This window comes from Narcine bancroftii, chromosome 5 (genome assembly GCF_036971445.1).
Source record: "Narcine bancroftii isolate sNarBan1 chromosome 5, sNarBan1.hap1, whole genome shotgun sequence".
NCBI classification, from domain to species: domain Eukaryota; kingdom Metazoa; phylum Chordata; class Chondrichthyes; order Torpediniformes; family Narcinidae; genus Narcine; species Narcine bancroftii.
Window position 1 is genome coordinate 107,083,458 of NC_091473.1, and position 22,466 is coordinate 107,105,923.

At 44.2% G+C, this 22,466-nt stretch overlaps 1 protein-coding gene and 1 long non-coding RNA gene across 16 annotated transcripts in view; one reads left to right on the forward strand and one right to left on the reverse strand.

Annotated features, from left to right (window-relative positions):
• Nucleotides 1–22,466, forward strand: part of osbpl9 (oxysterol binding protein-like 9) — a 293,549-nt gene that overhangs the window by 164,622 nt on the left and 106,461 nt on the right. For 11 of the 15 annotated variants that reach the window (XM_069938639.1, XM_069938640.1, XM_069938634.1 and 8 more), the window contains one exon: nt 4,954–5,205. The exons of 3 other annotated variants lie outside the window; for them this stretch is intronic. In XM_069938639.1, coding sequence (XP_069794740.1) covers nt 4,954–5,205 — 252 coding nt within the window. Of the gene's footprint in view, nt 1–4,953; nt 5,206–6,114; nt 6,228–22,466 lie in introns of those variants that run through there. One more of the 15 variants, XM_069938649.1, reaches the window with a different exon arrangement.
• Nucleotides 15,396–20,901, reverse strand: LOC138763833 (uncharacterized). Its single transcript, XR_011357854.1, has 3 exons — nt 20,793–20,901; nt 20,027–20,185; nt 15,396–15,642 (listed from the first exon to the last, which is right to left on the reverse strand). It is a non-coding gene; the product is annotated as an uncharacterized lncRNA (long non-coding RNA).

Consider the following 22,466-nt stretch of genomic DNA (forward strand, 5'->3'; position numbering starts at 1 on the left):
TTTTAAGAGATCAATCTTTGTAAAAAAAAATGTAGCCTTCCCCACCTTATCTATACAATCATCTATTCTGGGAATAGGAAATGCATCGGTCTTTGTCATTATGTTTACCTTTCGATAATCTGTACAAAACCTAATTTAGCCATCTGGCTTAGGCACCAGAACACAGGGTGAATTCCAATTTGAACTTGATTTTTGCATGATGTCATTTTTGAGCATATAATCCACCTCTTGATCCAACAATCTGCTCTTTTCCTGATTAACTCGGTAAGGATGCTGCTTAATAGTCTTAGCATCACTGACCTCCACATCATGACAAGCCACAGTAGTTCTTTTTGGAACATCTGGGAACATATTCTCAAATTTCATAAGTAATATCTTCATTTCTTCCCTTTCTGATTTAGTCAAATGCATTAACTTGGTTTCTAAGTTTTGCAAATCTTTGGTATTATCCAGCCTGGGGCTTATCACTTTCAGTGCTCCATGACCTTCCACAAAACTTATTTCCTTCTTTCTTTCCTCTATAACTAGCAACTTGTTTGGAATCCTAGTCTCCCCCTCAGTCATTTTCTCAAAGTAAGGTTTAAGCATATTCACGTGACAGACCTGTGTCTCTCTTCAATGACATAGATGACCTTGTTAATTTTTAATTTCACCTTATATGGTCCTGAAAACCGAGCTCTCAAAGGGTTTGACTGCATTGGAAACCAGGTTTAATGTCCCTAATTTTTGCTTTTTGATCATACTAAATTTTCATTTTTCCCTGAGCAGCTTTTAAATTTTTGCTTGCCATCTCGCAAGCCTGATGTAATCTGTTTGTAAATTTGAAAACTTAATCCAACAGATTTAATTGTATATCATTATGTATCCACTGTTCCTTCAACAATAGTAATCGACCCCTGACTTCATGACCAAACACCATCTCAAATGGACTAAAGCCAAGAGACTCCTGAGTTGCTTCTCTAGCAGCAAACAATAACAAATGGATTCCTTCATCCCAATCCTTTTTATTTTCCACGCAATAAGCCCTCATCATATTTTTCACAGTTAAATGGAACCTTTCCAAAGCCCCTTGACTTTCAGGATGATAGGCAGATGACACAGTTTGATGGGCTCCCAATTCATACATCACCTGTTGAAATACCCCAGGCAGAAAATTACTCCTGATTGAATTTCCCTTGGTAGGCCAAACAATGTGAAAAATTTTTGCATAGCCTTCACAATCGTCTTTGCTTTAATGTTTCTCAGGGGAATAGCCTCTGGGAACCTTGAAGCTGTAAACATGAGTGTGAACAAATATTAATTTCCCCGCCTTGCTTTTTGGCAATGGGCCAACACAATCCACTATCACTTTTGAGAAGGGCTCCCTGAAAGCAGGGATGGGTTGTAAAGGTGCCACTGGTGGTCCTTGATTAGGTTTGCCCACCAGTTGACAAGTGTGACAGATTCTACGAAAGTTCACAACATCCTTTCTTAATTTCGGCCAGTAAAACTGTTCCCTTATCTTTTCTACCATCATCTTCACTCCAAGATGACCTCCTAAAGCTGTACTATGAGCCAACTTTAATATTTCATTCCTGTAATTTTTAGGAATTATAGCTTGCCTTATTACCGCCCAGTTTTCACTGGCAGGTATAACTTGTAGTCTCCACTTTCTCAACAATATTCCCTCTTGGACAAAGTAACCTACTGGCACAGTTTCAATCTCCTGGTTAGACAGAATCTTATCTCTTATCTCAGAAATATCAGGATCATGCTTTTGTCTGGCTATTAATTCTTCTCTTGATAACAGCAAAACTGGATCCTTAGGTTTGTCCTCAATGCTTGCCTCCAGGATCATCACAGACTTTCTCTTCCTCTACCTTTTTTCTAGACATGGCTCTAGTAATGGCACATTCAGACTCATAAACCAATGGGTTACTTGTGAGTTTCACCGTAGGTATGACTTTACCCTCTGCTAAATCATTTCCTGACAAAAGAGAAACTCCGTCCACCAGCAGACTTGATCTTATCCCTATCATAACCGGGCCATTAACTAAATCTGATTTCATCACTATTCTATGCTAATAGTATAGGCTCTGCTTCACCACTAATTAAATTCACATCTCCAGTATTGGTCTCCTCGCCAAAGTTCAAAACATTGCTTAATACAAGCGATTGGGTTGCTCCAGTATCCTGCAGAATTTTAACTGGCTCTTGATTTTCTCTTTCAAGTACACTTGAATATCGTCAGGAACACAATTTTTAACCTCCTTAATCAGAATGATTTCTCTCAATAAATCAAAGATGATAGTGAATTGGAAAATATGAGATTGAGATACTTTGTTAATTTTTAAGTGAACTGAAGCAAGGTGATATACAGTATGGAGTTAGGTACCAGATTGGCCATAATTTTATAAATGAATGCAACAGAATCATTGCTGCCTCCAGACTCTGAATTTTTGCTGGGTGTGAGGTCTTCGTTGACCAACACTCTTCGTTCCTGGCTGAAGTTTGCTCTAACTCATTGAAGAGGGTAATGAATTGCATCATCATTATCTGACTTCATTGAGATGTTGTTGGGTTCACATTTTCTAGGATCTTGCCATGGTCTTCGATTGTTGAAAGATGATTCAGTAGTCTGGGGGCAATTTGGGAGAGAATTTTTTTTTGTGGGTATTAAGCTTGATTGAACAAGTTGGCAAGCATGTAAGCAATGAAGTGTTAAATATGCAAATTTTAGACTGAAATCAGGCTGATCTTTGTTCTTAAGTGGAGGTGAACATTTCCCATTAGCTGTACTTCAGCAAATAAAATCTCCGAGGGTGAGATACAGCACTAGGGAAAAAGATTGGGAAGAATGTTGGGGCAGTGAGGCAGCTTTCTTTGACACTAGACCAAACCGAGGTTGGGCCTATTGAGATGATGGCTTGCAGACAAGAAAGGTAGTCAAATTTGTGCAAGTTACCAAATTTGAAAAGAATTCCATGGTCCTTTTAATTGATGTAACTTTAGAGAGGTTTAAAAAATCATATAGATTCAAGATTCAATTTATTGTCATTGTAATAAAAGTGTTGTGTTACATGAAATTGCTTTTGCCTGCTGTAAGGCAGACAGATTCGCCATCGGCAGAAATTGCCTGAAATGCCTTCTTACAGTCAAAGAAAGAGAAGCAAACAAGAGTCCCCTCCCAGAGTCCCTGAGTGTCTGTAGATTCACCTCCAGTGCCTCTGTAGCCATACAGAGTTCAGTCCAAACCATTGGCAAACCTCCGACACAGTCAGGAACCCTTCAGCACCTTCACTTTCATCACCCCCTCGCATTCCAGCTCTAATACCTGGTACCCCTTCAGCCAATTTCGAGCCAATCTCCAGCGGTCCGCAGCCTGGCATGAGTCTTCCGACAGCAGTCTCCAGCAGCCCACAGCCTCCGTGGGTTCCTCACTTCAAGTTACCAGCAGCCTGCTGCAAGCCTTGGTCTTTCAGCCGCAGAGCTCCTTCATTGGTGTGCTGTCGTGTTCACAGTCCCTTGGGTCACCTCGCCTGCTTCTCCTTTTCAGACAGGGGATGGTCTCCCCTTTTTCTGGTGCCCTGTGCTAGTCTTCCGCTCCCCTGAAGTCTGCAACCTCTCGTGGCTGCAGTGGTCAGAGGCACCACCATCTTGAGAGCAGACCCTGTGGTTGCAGGATTTTAAATAAAACTACTGTTATTCCCTTTAACAGGTAGTTGACTGTGCAGTTGGACCCCGCGGGAGCACTGTATCTCTGTTCCTTGCTCCCCACGGGTTTGTGGCAGCGCTGCCGCTAAAGTGGCCCTGGCAGCACTGCCATTTTCTGTTTTTAGAGATTGATGCTCCTTCCTGCAATTCTACTAGAGATGACACACTAAAGATCATGTGCTTAATGCTTTTCAGTGGATATTTGAAGAGAAGTTGTTCAGCTGTTGAATAGAGGGAGTGGTGCAGATAGCTGGGATATCCCTCGATTGTTAACACAATTCAATTTGTCTCCTTTCTTGGCCATAGTTATGTTCACTGCACCGTTGAGGACCTCTTCTTCTTCGGTGGGAAATTGTTGTGAATTTATGACCTCTATCCCTCTGTCAAATTTTAACACTTCAGCAAAGATTACATCTGGTCCTAAGGCCCTGTTAATTTTCAGTTTTCATGCAAAGTTTTCTTTTTGTGGTGGCCAGTTGGAACGAATTTATTAGCCTTGTTAGTATATTGATTTACTACTCAATTTACAAGCAGCCAACATGGAAGGGTCTTTTTCATTTAAAATCCAAGCATTCAATTGGAAACGTTTCAGTAACTTATCATGTATAGACATGATATGCTTCAACTTTTGTCTGGCTTAGAGACGCCATGAGCATGGCCGTGCCCCTAACAATAGTTCAAGCATGTAATAGTAAATGCACTTTTCAGAAGGGAGATCATTACAGACCTGAAAGGGCCAATGGTGGCTTTCTGTGTCATGAGGATTCTATTTTTCTACCTGATGTCCTGCTCCTTAATTGGTTGCTCAAGTCAATGTGTAGTTATACTTCACAGCTTAAAAATTTTAGCACACAATTGTATTCAGCATCAATTACATTTGGCAAGCCATGATCTTCGAGTTAACAGCACCCAATAAAGGTAAAATGATTTTCAAATGGAGCTCTGCTATTGAAGTTCCACCTCAAGCCTCATTATTACTATGTCCTTGTAAAGCCTATGCTTACAGTTGAAAAAGGAGTCCATATATGATAAATAGTGCCGGGCAGGCGAAATACATCCAAACTGAGAAACTATGCGACTGAAATTTCCAAGTTTCTTTTGTTACCCACTGTTCCAATGAGTCATTTGGCTGGTGGCAGGTTTATGTGCAATGTTTTGTGTGGAAAGGTTGATTTGAAAAGAGAACAAATGTAAACAAATAATAACATGACCTGATGGGGCGATCGTCGACCAATCAGTGCAACCTTTTATAATGTACAGGTTGTGGAGCCAATCGGGAAGCCGCAGGTCCTGAAATTCACAAATAGAGGAAGTCCTGTTTTGTGTCGCTTTACCGTGTTCAAACGTGCTTCAGCACAGAGCTCTTTGTTCAAGGAGAGGAAAACAAATGGACTTATTTTAGAAAGACTTAATGTAAAAGAACAAAGTCGTGTTTGTCTTTGGATTGAAAGAAATGAGGACATGGCAGTGAAAGGATTCACCGGTGTAAATTGCAAAAACTTCCATTGGCAAGTAGGCCACGTCCCTCTTCTTTTCTCTGTTGGATTTCTGTCTGTGGTCATTTTTAAGTAAAAATTGACTTGTAAGATTCGGAGCTGTAAAATGGCTCCAGTGTTCGAGTATTAATTAGTATGGTTTGTGCCTTCGATTGTTTATGTTTTTGTATGTTTACGATGTGGCAAATGCCGATGTGAATATTGGAATCGTTATCAAGTCGTTTCTTAAATGTGATTCTCCCCAGAATTTTAATAACTATTTGTTTGCATCAATCGCGAATAGTTGATCTCATGTTGACCCTCCCTTCCTCATTCTGGAAAAACAACGTATGTTTTCAGTAATCATGATGTGAAGTTGTAATTCACACCTGGCTGTAAAATCTCTTAATTTTAGGATTTCTTCTTAAAAATGAGTTTAATCGCAATTATATTCTAAATGCGAATGATGGAAAGAATGACATTATTTGACAATAATGTTTTAAAGATATGCAGATAATATTTTGTTGGAAGTATATAGTCAATATTTTTGAAGGCTTTCATCAGTGACACTGATCTGCATCTTTCTCTAACACGTCTTAATCAGAATGAAATATTTTTTCCCTCCCATTTTTTTGTATTCCTTAGAAGATGACAGCTTGCCCTTGGTTATGGTACAAGGGACAGTTTATTTTGATCTTGTAGCGTGCACACTACTCAAAAGTGTGGAGTAAGAACAACACACAGTTGAGTCGAGGTTGAAGACTGATTTATTGCACTGCCAACTCTGTTTATATTCAATCCCTGCCTCTGACAAGATGTCATCGCCGCACCGGCCTCCAACTGACCAGCGTTCTTGCCGTTTCCTGCTGTGCGGGAGGTCACACGGGATGACGGCCGTTGTGATTGTCACGTCCGCCAACCATTTTGTAAACCGGGTCGCAACTCGGTTCACGGGCTGCTGCATACACAACACCCACCCCTTGAATGGGGGATCGGAGTGTCCGCTGCTGCTTTGGATGGCCTATCTCTGTGTCACGGGGACTGATGTTGACTAGCTGGGTAATGATAAAGTGGGCCGGTTTCATATGGCTTACCTGCAATGTCTGGGGGCTTTATTGTTCCTGGGCTTTGGTTTGAAGTGAAGGTTGAGCTTGCAGCGAACCAGCCGGTGGTCAGTGTGGCATTCCGCGTTAGGCATGACCCTGGTGTGGAGCACATCTCGATTGTCACTTTCTCGCACCAGGATGTAGTCCAGGAGGTGCCAGTGTTTGGATCGGGGATGCATCCAGGTGGTCTTAAGGCTGTCCCTCTGCTGAAAAAGGGTGTTTGTAATGACAAGCCGCTGTTCTGCGCAGAGCTCCAACAGGAGGCGCCCATTGTCGTTGCACTTGCCGACGCCATGCTTGCCCAGGATTCCTGGCCAGGTTTCTGAGTCTTTGCCGACACGAGCGTTGAAGTCGCCCAGGATGACAACCTTGTCGGCTGTAGGGGTACGTTGGATGAGGTTGCGCAGGTCGGTGTAGAACTTGTTCTTTTCTGCTGGTTCCGCCTGGAGGGTTGGAGCATAGACACTGATGAGGGTGATGTGACGCTTGTTTTGAAGTGGGAGTCGCATGGACATGATTCGGTCCGAGAGGCCTGTCGGAAGGTTTTCAAGTTTGGAGGCAATGAAGCTCTTGACCATGAAGCCTACACCAGATAGGCGTCGTTCATCCGAAGGCTTGCCAGACCAGTAGAGTGTGTAGCCCGCGCCGCGTTCTTGGAGGCTGCCTACATCTGCCAGGCGGATGTGCCACATCTTGGCCCACTCACCTAACTTGTCCAAATCACTCTGCACCCTCCTAGCATCCTCAACACAGCCAATCCTGTTGCCCAACTTCATGTCATCTGCAAATTTTTAGATATTGCTATCTATTCCCACATCTAAGTCATTAATATATATTGTAAATAGCTGTGGCCCCAGCACAGAGCCCCGTGGCACCCCACTAGTCACTGGTTGCCATTCTGAAAAGAACCCATTTATACCTATTCTTTGCTTCCTGTCCATCAACCAATTCTCTATCCACCTTTATACCATATCTCCAATACCATGCTTTTTAAGTTTGTATGCTAGTCTTCTGTACAGCACCTTATCAAGTGCCTTAGTAAAGTCCAGGTATTACCACATCCACTGATTCCTCCCTATCCATTTCTATTGGTTACATCCTCAAAAAACCCTATTAGATTCGTCAGACATGATTTTCCCTTCAAAAAACCATGATGATTCAGTCCAATGATACCACTACTCTCCAACTATATCTTTAATAACTGAATACCTTCCCTATGATCGATGTCAGGCTAACTGGTCTGTAGTTTCCTGGTTATGTTGAGTGGGGTTATGTTGGCCACCCTCCAATCTTCAGGAACTAATCCAGTGTCTCAGGAGGTTTGAAAAAATTTTCACTAATGGATCCAATATTTCCTGGGCTACTTCCTTCAGCACTCTTGGATGCAGACCATCCAGCCCTGGGGATTTATCTGCCTTTAATTCCTGAAATTTAACTAATACAACCTCTTGACTTACAATTATTTCCTTTATACCCTCCCTCAAATTAGGTCCCCGATCCTCAACAATTTCCTGAAGATTAGTTATGTCCTCCTTGGTGAAGACAGAACTAAATAGTCATTCAGACAGCCGGCCATACCTTTGTTCCCCATGATTAACTCTACCGTTTCTGTCCACAATGGACCCACATTTGTCTTAACCAACCTCTTTCTCTTAACGTATCTATAAAAACTTGGTAAGGGTAATGAGGAAGAGGATTTCTTAGAATGTATGCGGGATTGTTTTAATCAGCATGTCAAGGAACCGATGAGGGAAGAAGTCGTTCTAACCTCTTTCTCTTAATGTATCTATAAAAACTTTAACAGTCATTTTTTATGTTCCCTGCCAGCTTCCTCTCAATATCTCTTTTACCTTTCCTAATTAATAATTTTGTCCTCTTCTGCAGAACTCTGAATTTCTCCCAATCATCAGGAATATTATATATGTTTTGGCTAATTTATGTGCTGCTTCTTTGGATTTGATACTCTCTCTGATTTCCCTTGTTAGCCACGGATGCGCTACCCTCCTTGATTTATTCTTTTTACAAACTGGGATGTACACCTGTTGTATTTTCTCCAATCTATCCTTAAACGATTGCCATTGCATTTCTACCATTACTCCTTTCAGTACCATTTTCCAATCTATTTTAGCCAATTCACATCTCATACAATCAAAGTTTCCCCTCTTCAAGTTCAGAAGCTTTGTATCTGTCACATTCCATTCTAATGAAGAATTCCACCATATTGTGGTCACTCTTGCCCAAGGGGTTCTTCACAACAAGATTGTTAATTAACCCTTCTCCATTACTCAGTACCCAGTCTAGAACGGCTTCTTCCCTCATCGGTTCCTTGACATGCTGATTAAGAAAACAATCCCGCATACATTCTAAGAAATCCTCTTCCTCATTACCCGTACCAATTTGGTTCACCCAATCTACATGTAGATTAAAGTCACCCATTATAACTGCAGTCCCTTTGTTGCACGCATTCACAATTTCCTTTCTAATGCCAGGAGGCCTGTACAGAATGCGTCTTCTGCCTCTTTGTGTTTTGCAGCTCTATCCACATCTTCCAATCTAATGTCCTTCCTTTCTATCACCTTCACCTCTTCCCTAACCAACAATACTACTCCACCTCCTTTTCAATTCCATCTATCCCTCCTGATGTCAATTAACCCTGAATGTTGAGCTTCCAGTCACGGTCTCCCTGAAGCCATGTCTCTGTGATCCCAACTATATCATAGTCATTAATAGCAATCTCCACATTCAATTCATCCACTTTATTACGAATGCTCCTTGCATTGAGACACAAGCCCTTCAGACATACTTTAGCCACATTTATCCCTTTTACCATTTGTAAATAAGTACCACTTTTTGATTTTTGCCCCGGTCTTACCTGCCTGCCACTATTGCTTTTCACCTTGCTATCTTTTGCTTCTATCTTTTTACATCCCTCTGACTCTCTGGACTGGTACCCACCCCCCTGCCATATTAGTTTAAACCTTCCCCAACAGCACTAGCAAACAAACCCCAAGGACATTGGTCTTAGCCCTACCCAGATGCAGACCATCCTGTTTGTACCAGTTCCATCTGCCCCAGAACTGGTTCCAATATTCCAAGAATCAAAAACCTTCCCTCCTACACCACCATTCAAGCCACATATTCATTCTAGCTATCCTGTTATTCTTATTCTGACTAGCTCGTGGCACCGGTAACAATCCAGAGATTATTACCTTTGAGTCCTAACTCCCTAAATTCATCTTGCAAGACCTCATCCCCTTTTTTTCCAATATCGTTGGTACTGATATGCACTATGACAGATGGCTGTACCAGAACTCCAAACTTGGACACCCAGGTGTTGATTACTGTCCTGTTGTTGACTAGGACCACCTCCATTCACCTCGTTGAGTGCTCAACCATGATATGGAGGAATCTCACCCCACGGGAAACTGGTAGCGGCCCCACGATATGGATGTGGCTGAACCTACGCCAAGCTGGCTCAAAAGTCTAGGGAGGTGCTTTAGTGTGAGTTTGCACCTTGGATGCCTGCCAGAGCATGCAGGTCTTGGCCCACGACTGACCTGTTTGTAGAGGACGTGCCAGACGAATCTGCTGGCCACCATCTTTACCATGATCCTGATGGCTGGATATGCCAGGTTGGGCACCGTGTCAAAGACCTGCCGTCTCCATGCTGCTAGCACAATGGGGCAGGGTTTATCAGTGGAGACGTCAGAGGAACATCTGGTTGCTGGGGAGCGATGATGACCTCCAGTCATCTCCATGCTGCTAGCACGATGGGGCGGGGTTTGCCAGTGGAGACGTCACAGAGGAGCATCTGGTTGTTGGGGAGCGATGATGACCTCCAGCCGTCTCCATGCTGCTAGCACGATGGGGCAGGGTTTGCCAGTGGAGACGTCACAGAGGAGCATCTGGTTGCTGGGGAGCGATGATGACCTCCAGCCGCAGCCTGGAAAGTGCTGTCCTATACACTGGGATCTGAAGGTCATCATGTTGTGCCCTTGCTAGGGCTGAATAGTCTGTGCCCTGGGATAGGGCGTCAATGGATTCAATGACTGGACTGGAGAGTGCATCGGCCACCATGTTGTTCTTGCTGGTGATCTGTTGGATGTCCGTGGTGAATTCGGACATGTAAGAAAGGTGGCTTTGCTGCCTGGCCGAGACTTTGTGGAAGGTGAAAGTCAGTAACTTCTGGTCTTCATGCCTTCCACAAAGTAATTGGAAGTGCATGACTGCCAGGTACAGTACCAATAGCTCCCAGTCAAAGGCGCTGTATTTAAGTTCAGGTGGCCAGAGGTGCCTCCTAAAAAAAGGTCAGGAGCTGACATTGCCCATTGATTAGCTGTTCGAGGACCCCTCGAACTGCTGTGCTGGAGACATCAACCATGAGAGTGGTCAGTGCCTCTGCCTGGGGTGAACCAGAAGAGTGGCATTACCTGGAGTATTCTTAGCCTTCTGGAATGCCTCCAAGGCCTCCTCGTCCAAGGCACTGGCTTTATTTTTCCCTGTCATGTGTGTGAAAAAGGGGCGCATGATCTGAGCTGCTGCTGGTATGAAACAATGGTAGAAGTTAATCATATCGGCGAACTCCTCGAGCCCTTTCACAGTGCGAGGTTTTGTGTACCGCCAAATGGCCTCCACCTTCTCGGGCAGTGGTTTCGCATTGAACCTGTCAATATGATGCCCCAGGAAGTCAATTGTGTCCTGCCCGAACTGACACTTGGCAGGTTGATGGTCAGCCTGAATTCCTGCAGGCAGGTGAATAGTTGTCTGAGGTGGGTCATGTGCTCTGAATGGTTATAGCTGACAATAAGGATATCATCCAGGTAGATGAACATGAATGGGAGGTGTCGGTCCACCATGTCCATCAGTCCCTGTAAAGTCTGAGCAGCGTTCTTAAGCCCGAAGGGTATCCTCATGAATGCGAATAGGGCGAAGGGGTTGATTATGGCAGTTTTGGGTATGTCCTTGGGGTGCACTGATATTTGATGATAACCCCTGATTAAATCAACCTTTGAAAGCACCCGTGCTCCTTTTAAGTTGGTGGTAAAGTCTAGGATATGGGGCATGGGGTATCTGTCCGGTGTGGTGGCCTCATAAAGGCATTGGTAATCACTATACAGCCTCCACCCTCCTTTGGGTCCATTAGCAGGGGGAAACCCAGGGGCTGTCCAACTGCCGCACCATCCCCAACTCCTCCATTTTCTTAAATTCCTCTTTGGCGAGGGCAAGTTTTTTGGGGGGACGGTGCATCCTGGCGTGGAGCCAGGGTCCCCTTGATGAGGATGTGGTGCTTTATCCCGTGCTTTGGCTCTGCGGAGGAGAATTGAAGTGCCATGATTGTGGAGGGTGCGTATGTAGGTGTTGTTGGACAATATGACAGAATTGAGGTGGGGGCTGGTAATTTGGCTTCCCCCAGGGGCATTGTCTGAAAAGTTTTGGCGTTAACCAAACACCGCCCTTTTAAGTCTACCAACAGGCAATGGGTCCACAGAAAATCTGCTCCTAGGAGCGGTTGCGCCACTGCCACAACAATAAAAGTCCACAAATTGGTGGCCAGCAAATTGTAGGGACGCAGTGCAGGTGATGTAAGTTCATACAGAAGTGATGTTCACTGCCTTTATTGCTGGGCTTGGCTTGGTGTTTTGGGTGCCGTAGGCCATGAGGTGGAAGGACACATTTCAATGTCCACTAGAAAATGCCTTCCTGACAGACACACATGGAGGAGGCTGTCACATTGGCTAACCGCTGCAGCCATGGTATTTCCCGGAACCATGCAGTTTGGGCGACATCAACTGGCCCCTGCACCACATCATTGATGGTAATAGCAATATGGCTGTGTAGGGGGGGGATCCACTTGCCTCTCCGTCTGCTATGGCCTTGCTGCCGGCTGGGGTCGGGGCTTAGCAATCTGTTCTACTGAGGTGCCGTTTTCTTTCTTCACTCTCCAGAGCACGCCCACCCGGGCTGTGACTTTCCTTGGGTCGCTGAAGACCTCGTCAGCGAGTAAGAGTTGGATATCCTTGAGCAGCTGCTCCAGGAAAATTTGCTCAAAGAGCAGGCAAGTCCTGTGTCCCATGGCGAGTGCGAGCATCTCGTTCACGAGGGCGGATAGGGCCCTATCCCCCAAACTGTACTGGTGCAGCAAATGGCCAGCACACTTGCGCCGTGATAGCCTGAAAGAGTGGGTTGATAGCTCTTTTTTTCAAACTTTTTTTAAAAGATAGAAAATACATAACATACAGTATAGTAATAATCAATGATTTTACAAAAATATATACAAAACAAATTTTTTTAAAAATCCAAAAAAAACCCACAAAAAAACACACCCCACCCTCCCACCCCTTCAGCCAACTCCCTTAAGGGGAGCAACAAAAAAAAAGATTACATATATAAAAAGAAAATATTATAAATATTAATAACATTTCAAAGTGTATCTAAATGCATATATTTCAAATATAATTGATGGAAAAATTATAATTAACCATTCCATATCTTACATTAGTCAATTTAATTACATTATCCTGACACATACTCGCCCAATCATCTTCGGGAAAAATAAATACTAAATCACTTTCCCATTTAAGTTCAGATTTTTCCCAATCTGACTTAACCATACAATCTTGTTACAAATTATACATAACTGAAATATAACTCTTTTTCGGTATAGAAGAAATCAAAGATTCAAATCTTGACAAAGTAGGTAAAGTCATCTCTCTACCATAATTATCTTTTATCAAAGCTCTAAGTTGATAATACACAAACAAAGAATTTACAGGTATATCAAATCTTTCTCTCAATTGATTAAAAGAAAGAAATTGCCCCTCTTCAAAACAATCATGTATTGTCTTTATACCTTTAGACTCCCAAATCATTAAATGATTATTAAACATTGAAAACGGAATAAGCTGATTATTATACAATGGAGTTAGAATTGATAATTTATCTTTAGACCCTAACATCCTGTTTTTTTAATCCAAATCTTTAACAAATGTTTCAATATCGGCAAATTCATGTATCTCAACCCTAGAAATACACACCATCTCCACTTTAGCCCAGCTAGGAGGCTGATCTAAATCCATCAATCTACTAACAAACTTCAACTGGGCCGCTTCATAATAATTTTGAAAATATGGTAACTGTTGTCCGCCCAATGCATATTTCCATGTAAGTCTATGCAACGCCACTCAAGCTAATTTACCTTTCCATAAATACTCCCGCATTGCTTTATTCAAATCTTGAAAAAACAACCCTTTGGAAGTAAACAAGGTATTGACTGAAATAAATATTGAATTCAAGGAAAAAAATATTCATTTTAATACAATTAACCTGACCAATCAAAGTTAATGGAAGATCTTTCCACTTAATCAAATCTGCTTTAATCAGTCTTAATATAGGCACATAATTTAATTGATATAATGATTGATAATTAGTATCCATAAACACACCTAAATATTTAATTTTACATGTCCACCTTAATTTTGTAATAGTTCTAAATTCAGAATAATCTCCCACTCCAACTGGTAAAATTTCACTTTTATTCCAATTAACTTTATATCCCAATAATTCTCCAAATTTCGACAAACACTCTTGCAATTGTTTCAACAATCGTTCCGGTTCCGTCAAATATATCAACACATCGTCCGCAAATAAGTTAATTTTATATTCTTCATTCTTAACCCTCATCCCTCTAATTTCTTCATTTTGTCTAATAGCCTGAGCTAGCGGTTCAATAGTCAACACAAATAAGGCTAATGACAATGGGCAGCCCTGCCGAGTTGAACGAGTCAATTTAAATGGTAAAGAAATCTGTCCATTTGTCACCACTCGAGCAGTTGGGTTCGTATATAAAGCCTTAACCCAACCAATAAAAAAATGGGTCGAATTTAAATTTCTCTAACACTTTAAATAAAAAATCCCAATCAACCCTATCAAAAGCCTTTTCTGCAACGCTTTCGGTATGCGTTGACCAAAGTAATTAATCGAAATATATTGTTTGATGCATTTCTATTCTTAATGAAACCTGTTTGATCAATATGTACCAATTTGGGTAAATATTTAGCAAGTCTATTAGCTAATACTTCTGCTATAATTTTATAATCTACATTTAATAAAGAAATAGGTCTATATACACTAAACAGTTCTCATTGACTGCTCCCGGCCTGGGGCTCAGCTGCCAATGGTCGGGCTGTGCGGGCTGCCGGGGTTTGCCTGGCGACAGCTGTCTGTGTTCGGTGCTCGGGCAGGGGTGCGGGCAGGCCCGATCTCGACTGGTTGTTTCTCTCCGCGATGCGGCCATTACCTCAGGCGGACTCAGGCAGGACCTTGGGCCCCCCACGGCGGCAGCAACAGGACCTCAGGCCCCCCACGGCGGCAGCAACAGGACCTCAGGCCCCCTGGGTGGCAGCGGGTCCCCGGGCGGCAGGGGCTTTTAAGATTTCGCCACATGGAATCTATAAGCAGGAGTTATACACACCCTCCTGGACCCCTGAATAAGAGCAGGTGGATCTGGGACTACTGTACCTGTAGGGGTTCACGCACACTCTCAGACCAATGACAATGAGAACTGTTTAGTGTATTTCAGAGTTTAATACACACCTCAAAAACCAATAGTCTAAACACTAACAACTGTGAACTCCATTGCAGAGTTCTCTCCAGTCTTAAAAAAAAATTTTTTTCTACTAGAACTTTTCTTTCTCATCCTCAACCAATGCTGCATCCTCTTTACTCGGCCGCGGCAGGAGTAAACGCACCCAGGCCGATTCCAGGGCGCACCACTCCATAACTGTGGTTAGCGGTTGTAGATCTCCAGAAATGGTTCGATCTAAAAGGGGAGGCAGGCTTCTTCAGCCCGGTTAAGCAACCTGCAATGGAGAAGGTCACTCCGATATAAAACCTATGACCCAAGGACCTCGCTGCCACGTCCCAGCTTGCTTGGCCACGGCACACAAACCATGGGTGTAAATGGTGGGGCCAGTACTGCGCACACTGCCCTCCACCTAAAAGGTCCCTTGCGCAGGCCTGAGGACAGGTCCACGTCCTCCCCCTCAAAAGATGCACACAAACTCAAGCTAGCATGCTGGAACATCAAAACCATGCAAGACAAGGCTGACAGCCACTGACCTGAACGTCGGTCTGCCCTCATCGCACATGAACTCCTCAGACTCGACATCGACATAGCCGCTCTCAGCGAAGTCCGCCTTGCAGATGTAGGCAGCCTCCAAGAACACGGCGCGGGCTACACACTACTGGTCTGACAAGCCTCAGACTGAATGACGCCTGTTGTAGGCTTCATGGTCAAGAACTCCATTGCCTCCAAACTCGTAAACCTCCCGACAGGCCACTCTGACCGGATCATGTCCATGCGACTCCCCCTTCAAAACAAGCGACACATCACTCATCAGTGTCTATGCTCCAACCCTTCAGGCGGAACCAGCAGAAAAGGACAAGTTCTACACTGATCTGCGCAACCTCATCCAACGCACCCCTACAGCCGACAAGGTTGTCATCCTTGGCGACTTCAACGCTCGCGTCGGCAAAGACTCAGGAACCTGGCCAGAAATCCTTGGCAAGCATGGTGTCGGCAAGTGCAATGACAACGGGTGCCTCCTGTTGGAGCTCTGCGCAGAACAGCGGCTTGTCATTACTACCACCCTTTTTCAGCAGAGAGACAGCCTGAAGACTACCTGGATGCATCCCCGATCCAAACACTGGCATCTCCTGGACTACGTTCTGGTGCGAGGAAGAGACAAACGAGATGTGCTCCACACCAGGGTCGTGCCCAGCGCGGAATGCCACACTGACCACCGGCTTGTTCGCTGCAAGCTCAACCTTCATTTCAAGCCAAAGTTCAAGAATAGTGGATCCCCCAGAAAGAGGTTCAATGTTGGAAACTTTTAGTCAGATGTAGTGAGAGGAAACTTCCCGGCAAACCTCCAAGCAAAGCTCGAGGAATGCAAACTGCCTCACGGACACGTCTCCTGAAACCCTCTGGGATCAGCTGTAAACGGCCATACTGCAATCCACTGAAGAGGTGCTGGACTTCTCCAGGAAAAACAAGGTCTGGTTTGACAAAAACAACCAGGAAATCCAGGAGCTACTGGCAAAGAAGCGATCTGCCCACCAGGCTCATCTTGAAAAAAACGAGACTTCCGTCTTGCATGCAGCCAGCTTCAGCGCCAACTCCGGGAGATCCAAAATGAGTGGTGGACTAGCCTCGCCAAACGAACCCAGCTTAGCGCCGACTTTGGTGACTTCGGGGATTTTTATGAGACACTAAAGGCTGTGTATGGCCCCTCACCCCAAATCCAAAGCCCTCTGCGCAGCTCAGACGGTGAAGTCCTCCTCAGCAACAAGATATACAACCTCAATCGATGATCAGAATACTTCCAATCCCTTTTCAGTGCCAACCGCTCAGTCCAAGAATCCGCCCTGCTCCAGCTCCCTCAGCAACCCTTGAGTCTAGAGCTGGATGAGGTCCTTACCCGGGAACAGACATATAAGGCAATTGAACAACTGAAAAATGGCAAAGCAGCAGGTATGGATGGAATCCCCCCCCCCCCCACCAGAGGTCTGGAAGGCTGGCAGCAAAGCTCTGCATACCAAACTGCATGAGTTTTTCATGCTCTGTTGGGACCAAGGAAAGCTGCCTCAGGACCTTTGTGATGCTATCATCATCACCCTGTACAAAAACAAAGGCGAGAAATCAGACTGCTCAAGCTGCAGGGGAATCACGCTGCTCTCCATTGCAGGCAAAATCTTCACTAGGATTCTCCTTATTAGACTAATACCTAGTGTCGCCGAAAATGTCCTCCCAGAATCACAGTTGGCTTTCGCGCAAACAGAGGAACTACTGACATGTTCTTTGCCCTCAGACAGCTCCAAGAAAAGTGCAGAGAACAAAACAAAGGACTCTACATCACCTTTGTTGACCTCACCAAAACCTTTGACACCGTGAGCAGGAAAGGGCTTTGGCAAATACTAGAGTGGCTCGGATGCCCCCCCAAGTTCCTCAACATGGTTATCCAACTGCACAAAAACCAACAAGGTCGGGTCAGATACAGCAATGAGCTCTCCGAAACCTTCTCCATTGATAACGGCGTGAAGCAAGGCTGCGTCCTCGCACCAACCATCTTTACTATCTTCTTCAGCATGATGCTGAAACAAGCCATGAAAGACCTCAACAATGAAGATGCTGTTTACATCCGGTATCGCATGGATGGCAGTCTCTTCAATCTGAGGCGCCTGCAAGCTCACACCAAGTCACAAGAGCAACTTGTCCGTGAACTACTCTTTGCAGATGATGCTGCTTTAGTTGCCCATTCAGAGCCAGCTCTGCAGCGCATGACGTCCTGTTTTGCGGAAACTGCCAAAATGTTTGGCCTGGAAGTCAGCCTGAAGAAAACTGAGGTCCTCCATCAGCCAGCTCCCCACCATGACTACCAGCCCCCCCACATCTCCATCGGGCACACAGAACTCAAAATGGTCAACCAGTTTACCTACCTCGGCTGCACCATTTCATCTGATGCAAGGATTGACAAAGAGATAGACAACAGACTCGCCAAGGCAAATAGCGCCTTTGGAAGACTACACAAAAGAGTTTGGAAAAACAACCACCTGAAGAAACACACAAAGATCAACGTGTACAAAGCCATTGTCATACCCACGCTCCTGTTCGGCTCCGAATCATGGGTCCTCTACCGACATCACCTACGGCTCCTAGAACGCTTCCATCAGCTGTCTCTACTCCATCCTCAACATTCATTGGAATTACCTCATCACCAACATCGAAGTATTCGAGCTGGCAGAGTCTGCAAGCATCGAATCCATGCTGCTGAAGACCCAATTGCACTGGGTGGGTCACGTCTCCAGAATGGAGGACCATCGCCTTCCCAAGATCGTGTTCTATGGTGAGCTCTCCACTGGCCACCGAGACAGAGGTGCACCAAAGAAAAGGTACAAGGACTGCCTAAAGAAATCTCTTGGTGTCTGCCACACTGACCACTGCCAGTGGGCTGATATCGCCTCCAACCGTGCATCTTGGCCCCTCACAGTATGGTGGGCAGCAACCTCCTTTGAAGAAGACCACAGAGCCCACCTCACTGACAAAAGACAAAGGAGGAAAAACCCAACACCCAACCCCAACCAACCAATCTTCCCTTGCAACCGCTGCAGCCATGCCTGCCTGTCCCACATCGGACTTGTCAGTCACCAACGAGCCTGCAGCAGACGTGGACATACCCCTCCATAAATCTTCGTCTGCGAAGATCAAAGTTTTCAATGTCATCCACCCCCACCCCCCCAACCAGATACATATTTATTATTTAATTAAACACAATCAAATATAGTCCATATATTCAACCCAATGATTCCAAATCCAACAACTTCTCCGGATCTTCAACATCAAGAAGACTTTGTGTCAACTCTTCTTTCTTTCCATACTTTCCATACCCATTTCCATTTACCCTCCTCTTAGGAAAAAATGGAGGAGAAAACCCATTTCTTCACAGTTCCAGCAAAGAATGAGCAAAAACCAAAGCATCATGATCATTTTCAAAGAATTGAGATTGAAAATTTCCATAAAAAATCTTCAAAATTGCAGGATAATGAAAAGCAAACTGTAGCCCCTTCGCCACAAAACATCTTTAGCTGTATTAAATTCTCGTCGTCTTCTAATAACCTCTTGGCTTAAATCGGCATTAAAAAAAAGCACTGAAATTTTGAACCATTAATGGAGTCTGACTCTGCCGTGCTTTCTGTACTGCCATACATAGAATCATTTCTCTGTCTTGGTATTTTAAACAACGAACCAAGACTGCCCTTGGTGTTTGTCCTGGAAGTGGTTTTCTTCTCGGAGCTCTATGAGCTTGATCCAATTCCTAGCCTTCAAGAAAAAGCTCTTTACCCAGCACCTCTGGGATCCAATGCTTAAAAAAAATTTATGGGATCGGAACCTTCAATGTCTTCTGGAAGACCAACTATTTTCACATTATTCCTTTGGCTTTGATTTTCCAATGAATCAATCTTCTTCAATAAGTCTCTTCTTTGAATACCCCAATCTACAAAAGAACCTTCCACTTTTTCCATTTTTTCTCTATTACGTACCACCTAATTTTCACACTCAGAAAAGGCTGTTTCAATTTTAAAATTATCTTGCACAGTATCAACTGATTTTATACATCTATTAATATCACTCTTAACTACAGTCATTTCCTGTTTCCTAGTTGACATTTCATCATACAAGGTATTCATTTTTATTTTTTTCTCCATAAATCCTTGGTTCATCTGAGTTGATAATTGTTTTGACCTATTGTCGATTTGACAAGCAATCCCTTCCAAAACAGTGAACACTGAATCCATTCCAGATTCCACCACCACTTTTTGAGGTCTACCTTCTTTAAGTACAGGCTCCTCCTCCTGGCCAAATTCCTATAAGGTAAGTTCCTTTTCTTCCTCAGTCATCGTAAATCCTTTAGCTGAATGGCTGTGGGTCTGGACACCCGACACCGGCACATCGACCTCTTCGGGATGCCGATGTTCGGGCTCCCCCACAGCCCATACTTAGTCCAGCAATTCTTGGACCTAGGATGCCCCACGCAAGCCAGGCAAAGCCGCCGGATGCGCAGGAGTGTCCTCTGATGCTACACTGCGCGTACCCGGGCCACCCAGCAACGTCGCGGGTCCTCGGGTCCCCTTGTTGTCTGTGCCGCCCGCGCGCACGACATCACGTGAATGTGGGTCGACAGCAGCCGAACTCACCAAAGTGTCGGCGCCATTTTGCGGAGGCAGGATCGGTACCGAGGTCAAACTCGAATGGGCTTGAGTCCTCTGAGGCTTGGAGGCTCCCAACGACAATTCCGTGGATTCAGCTATGCAGGTAGACCTCAGTTCTTCCACACTTTTGTATGGTAATTTTTTCTGAAGTTGAGGTTTAGATTTTTTCACATTAGTTGCCATAATAAATCACTGTTATTTAAACAACTGTAAATATTGTTTTTAACCACTTTTATGCTTTTTAAAAACAGGGTATTTAATAATTCAGCTGGGAATATCCCATCTTGCCACGCCCCCCCCCCACCCCCCCCCCCCCCCCCCGGGTTGATAGCTCTTTGAGGGCACCATATTTGCCTTGCCAACCCTTGCTGCCGTGTCCTGGTCGAGCAAGCTCACTACTTAGTACTAGTGAGTGACATCGGCGGAGGTTTGTCGAAGGTGGAACTGGGGCGTGATCTTTTCGAACCACACGTGTGGCTGCAACGCCCAAAACATTGGCAGCTTTCGTGAGATCATGTGAAGAGCTGCTTGGTTCGTCATCTTTGAGTCCAGCTGTTGGTTGGACCTGTTGTGGTCACCAAAGTGGCGTGCATGCTATGCTAAGTTTGGCGTAAGAACAGCATACACACAGTTGAGTCGAAGTCGAAGACTGATTTATTGCTCTGCCAGCTCTGTTTATATTCACTCCCTGCCTTTGATGACAGGAGTGACGTCGTCGCAGCGCCTGTGTCTGACTGGTCAGCATTCCTACCTTTGCCCGTTGTTTCACGCCATGTGGGAGGTGACACAAGACGACAGCTGTTGTCCTTGCGGGGCCCTTGCGATCGCACAGTTGCCAGCCATTTTGTGAGCCAGGTCTCGACTCTGTTTGTGGGCCACTACAATATCTAAGAAGAGTAGTTAAACATTTCCCACAGATTGCATTTACGTGACTGTTCAGAGATCGTCACCTTTAGACCTTTGAAAAAATTCCAAGTTAATTCCACAAATATTTGCCATTTTTCTGTTTCTGTTCTGTGTAGGCTGATTGAAGCAGTTTTATTTATCTGCTTTCTATTTATTTTTTCAAATTATTTGCATGGATGTCCTCTTCCTCACTCCAGATAAGGTACATATCAAATACATAGTTGGTAGATTCACCTTTGAATCAAAAGATTATGATTCAAGTCCAATGACAAACATTTGAGAAAGAAAAGGTATAGCCATTTGCTCCACGGCACTTCTGATGGAATGCTGAACTATCCGATTCTAAATTTAACTAAGGAATTTTTCTGAGGAATGTTATTTCTGCCAATACTTTCAAGGACAGTGATGTTATCTGTGTGTTCTGGCCAAACTAATTATTAATATATTTGTACATAAATATTTATACATATGGCAAGATAACAGGCGCTTTCGGCCCACGAGCCTATTCTGCTCAATTGACCTACAACACTTGTACGCTTTGAATGATGGGAGGAAACTGTAGCCCCTAGGGAAAACTCACATAGACACCGGGAGAACATACAAACTTCTTACAGACAGCATGGGATTCGAATCTTGATTGCTGGCACTGTAACAGCGTTGCACTAACCGCAATGATAAAAATATCCCTGTTGAAAGTATGGCATTATATCTCAAGTGATTTAGCACAAGCGGATAAGGGAGTCGCAGAGGGAGCAATCCCTATGAAAGAGTCCCCTCCATAACTCATCCTTTCCCACCAATTGACCCTTGGTACCCACGCAACGACTCAAGAATTGCTGAACTTGTACTTCCTTCCTTGCCACCACTTGTGGCCTCGAAGAGTCCTTCCAAATAAAGCAACATTTCATTTGTGGATCTGTAGGAGTCATTTACTGTATCAAGTGCTCCCATGCTGCCTCACCTATATGGGGGAGTCTGGATACACACTAAAAGTTAGGATATTATGTTGCAACTTTACCAAATGGTTGTTTGGCCATATTTGGGATATTCTGAGCATTTTCTGTTGTCAGGAGGATGTGTTTGTAGAGGTGATCGATCCAGGGTCCTTCCCTAGATTAGTGAACTCTAGTGATGGGGAGAGATTGAATAGACTGGGCTTGTTTTCCCTGGAGTAAAGAATGCTGAGGGAATGAATAGAGGTAAATAAAATTACAAGTGGCAAAGTATAGTGTAGGTAATCAGAATCTGTTTCGCATGAGAGGGGTATGAAAAAGAGGGCATAGGTTTGAGGTAGAATAAGGAATTTTAAAGGGATTTGGGGGGGGGGAAAGTTTTGATCTCTGGAACAGGTAGAGTAGGCGGTAAAGACAGATATATCGCTGTTTAAAAACTTTTGAGACAAGCAATTAAATGAGTATGACATAACAGGATTGGACTTAATGGGAGCAGATGGGATTAGTATAGAGCAACGGTCAACATCAACATGATGAACCAAAGGGCCTGTTTTTGTGCTATGACT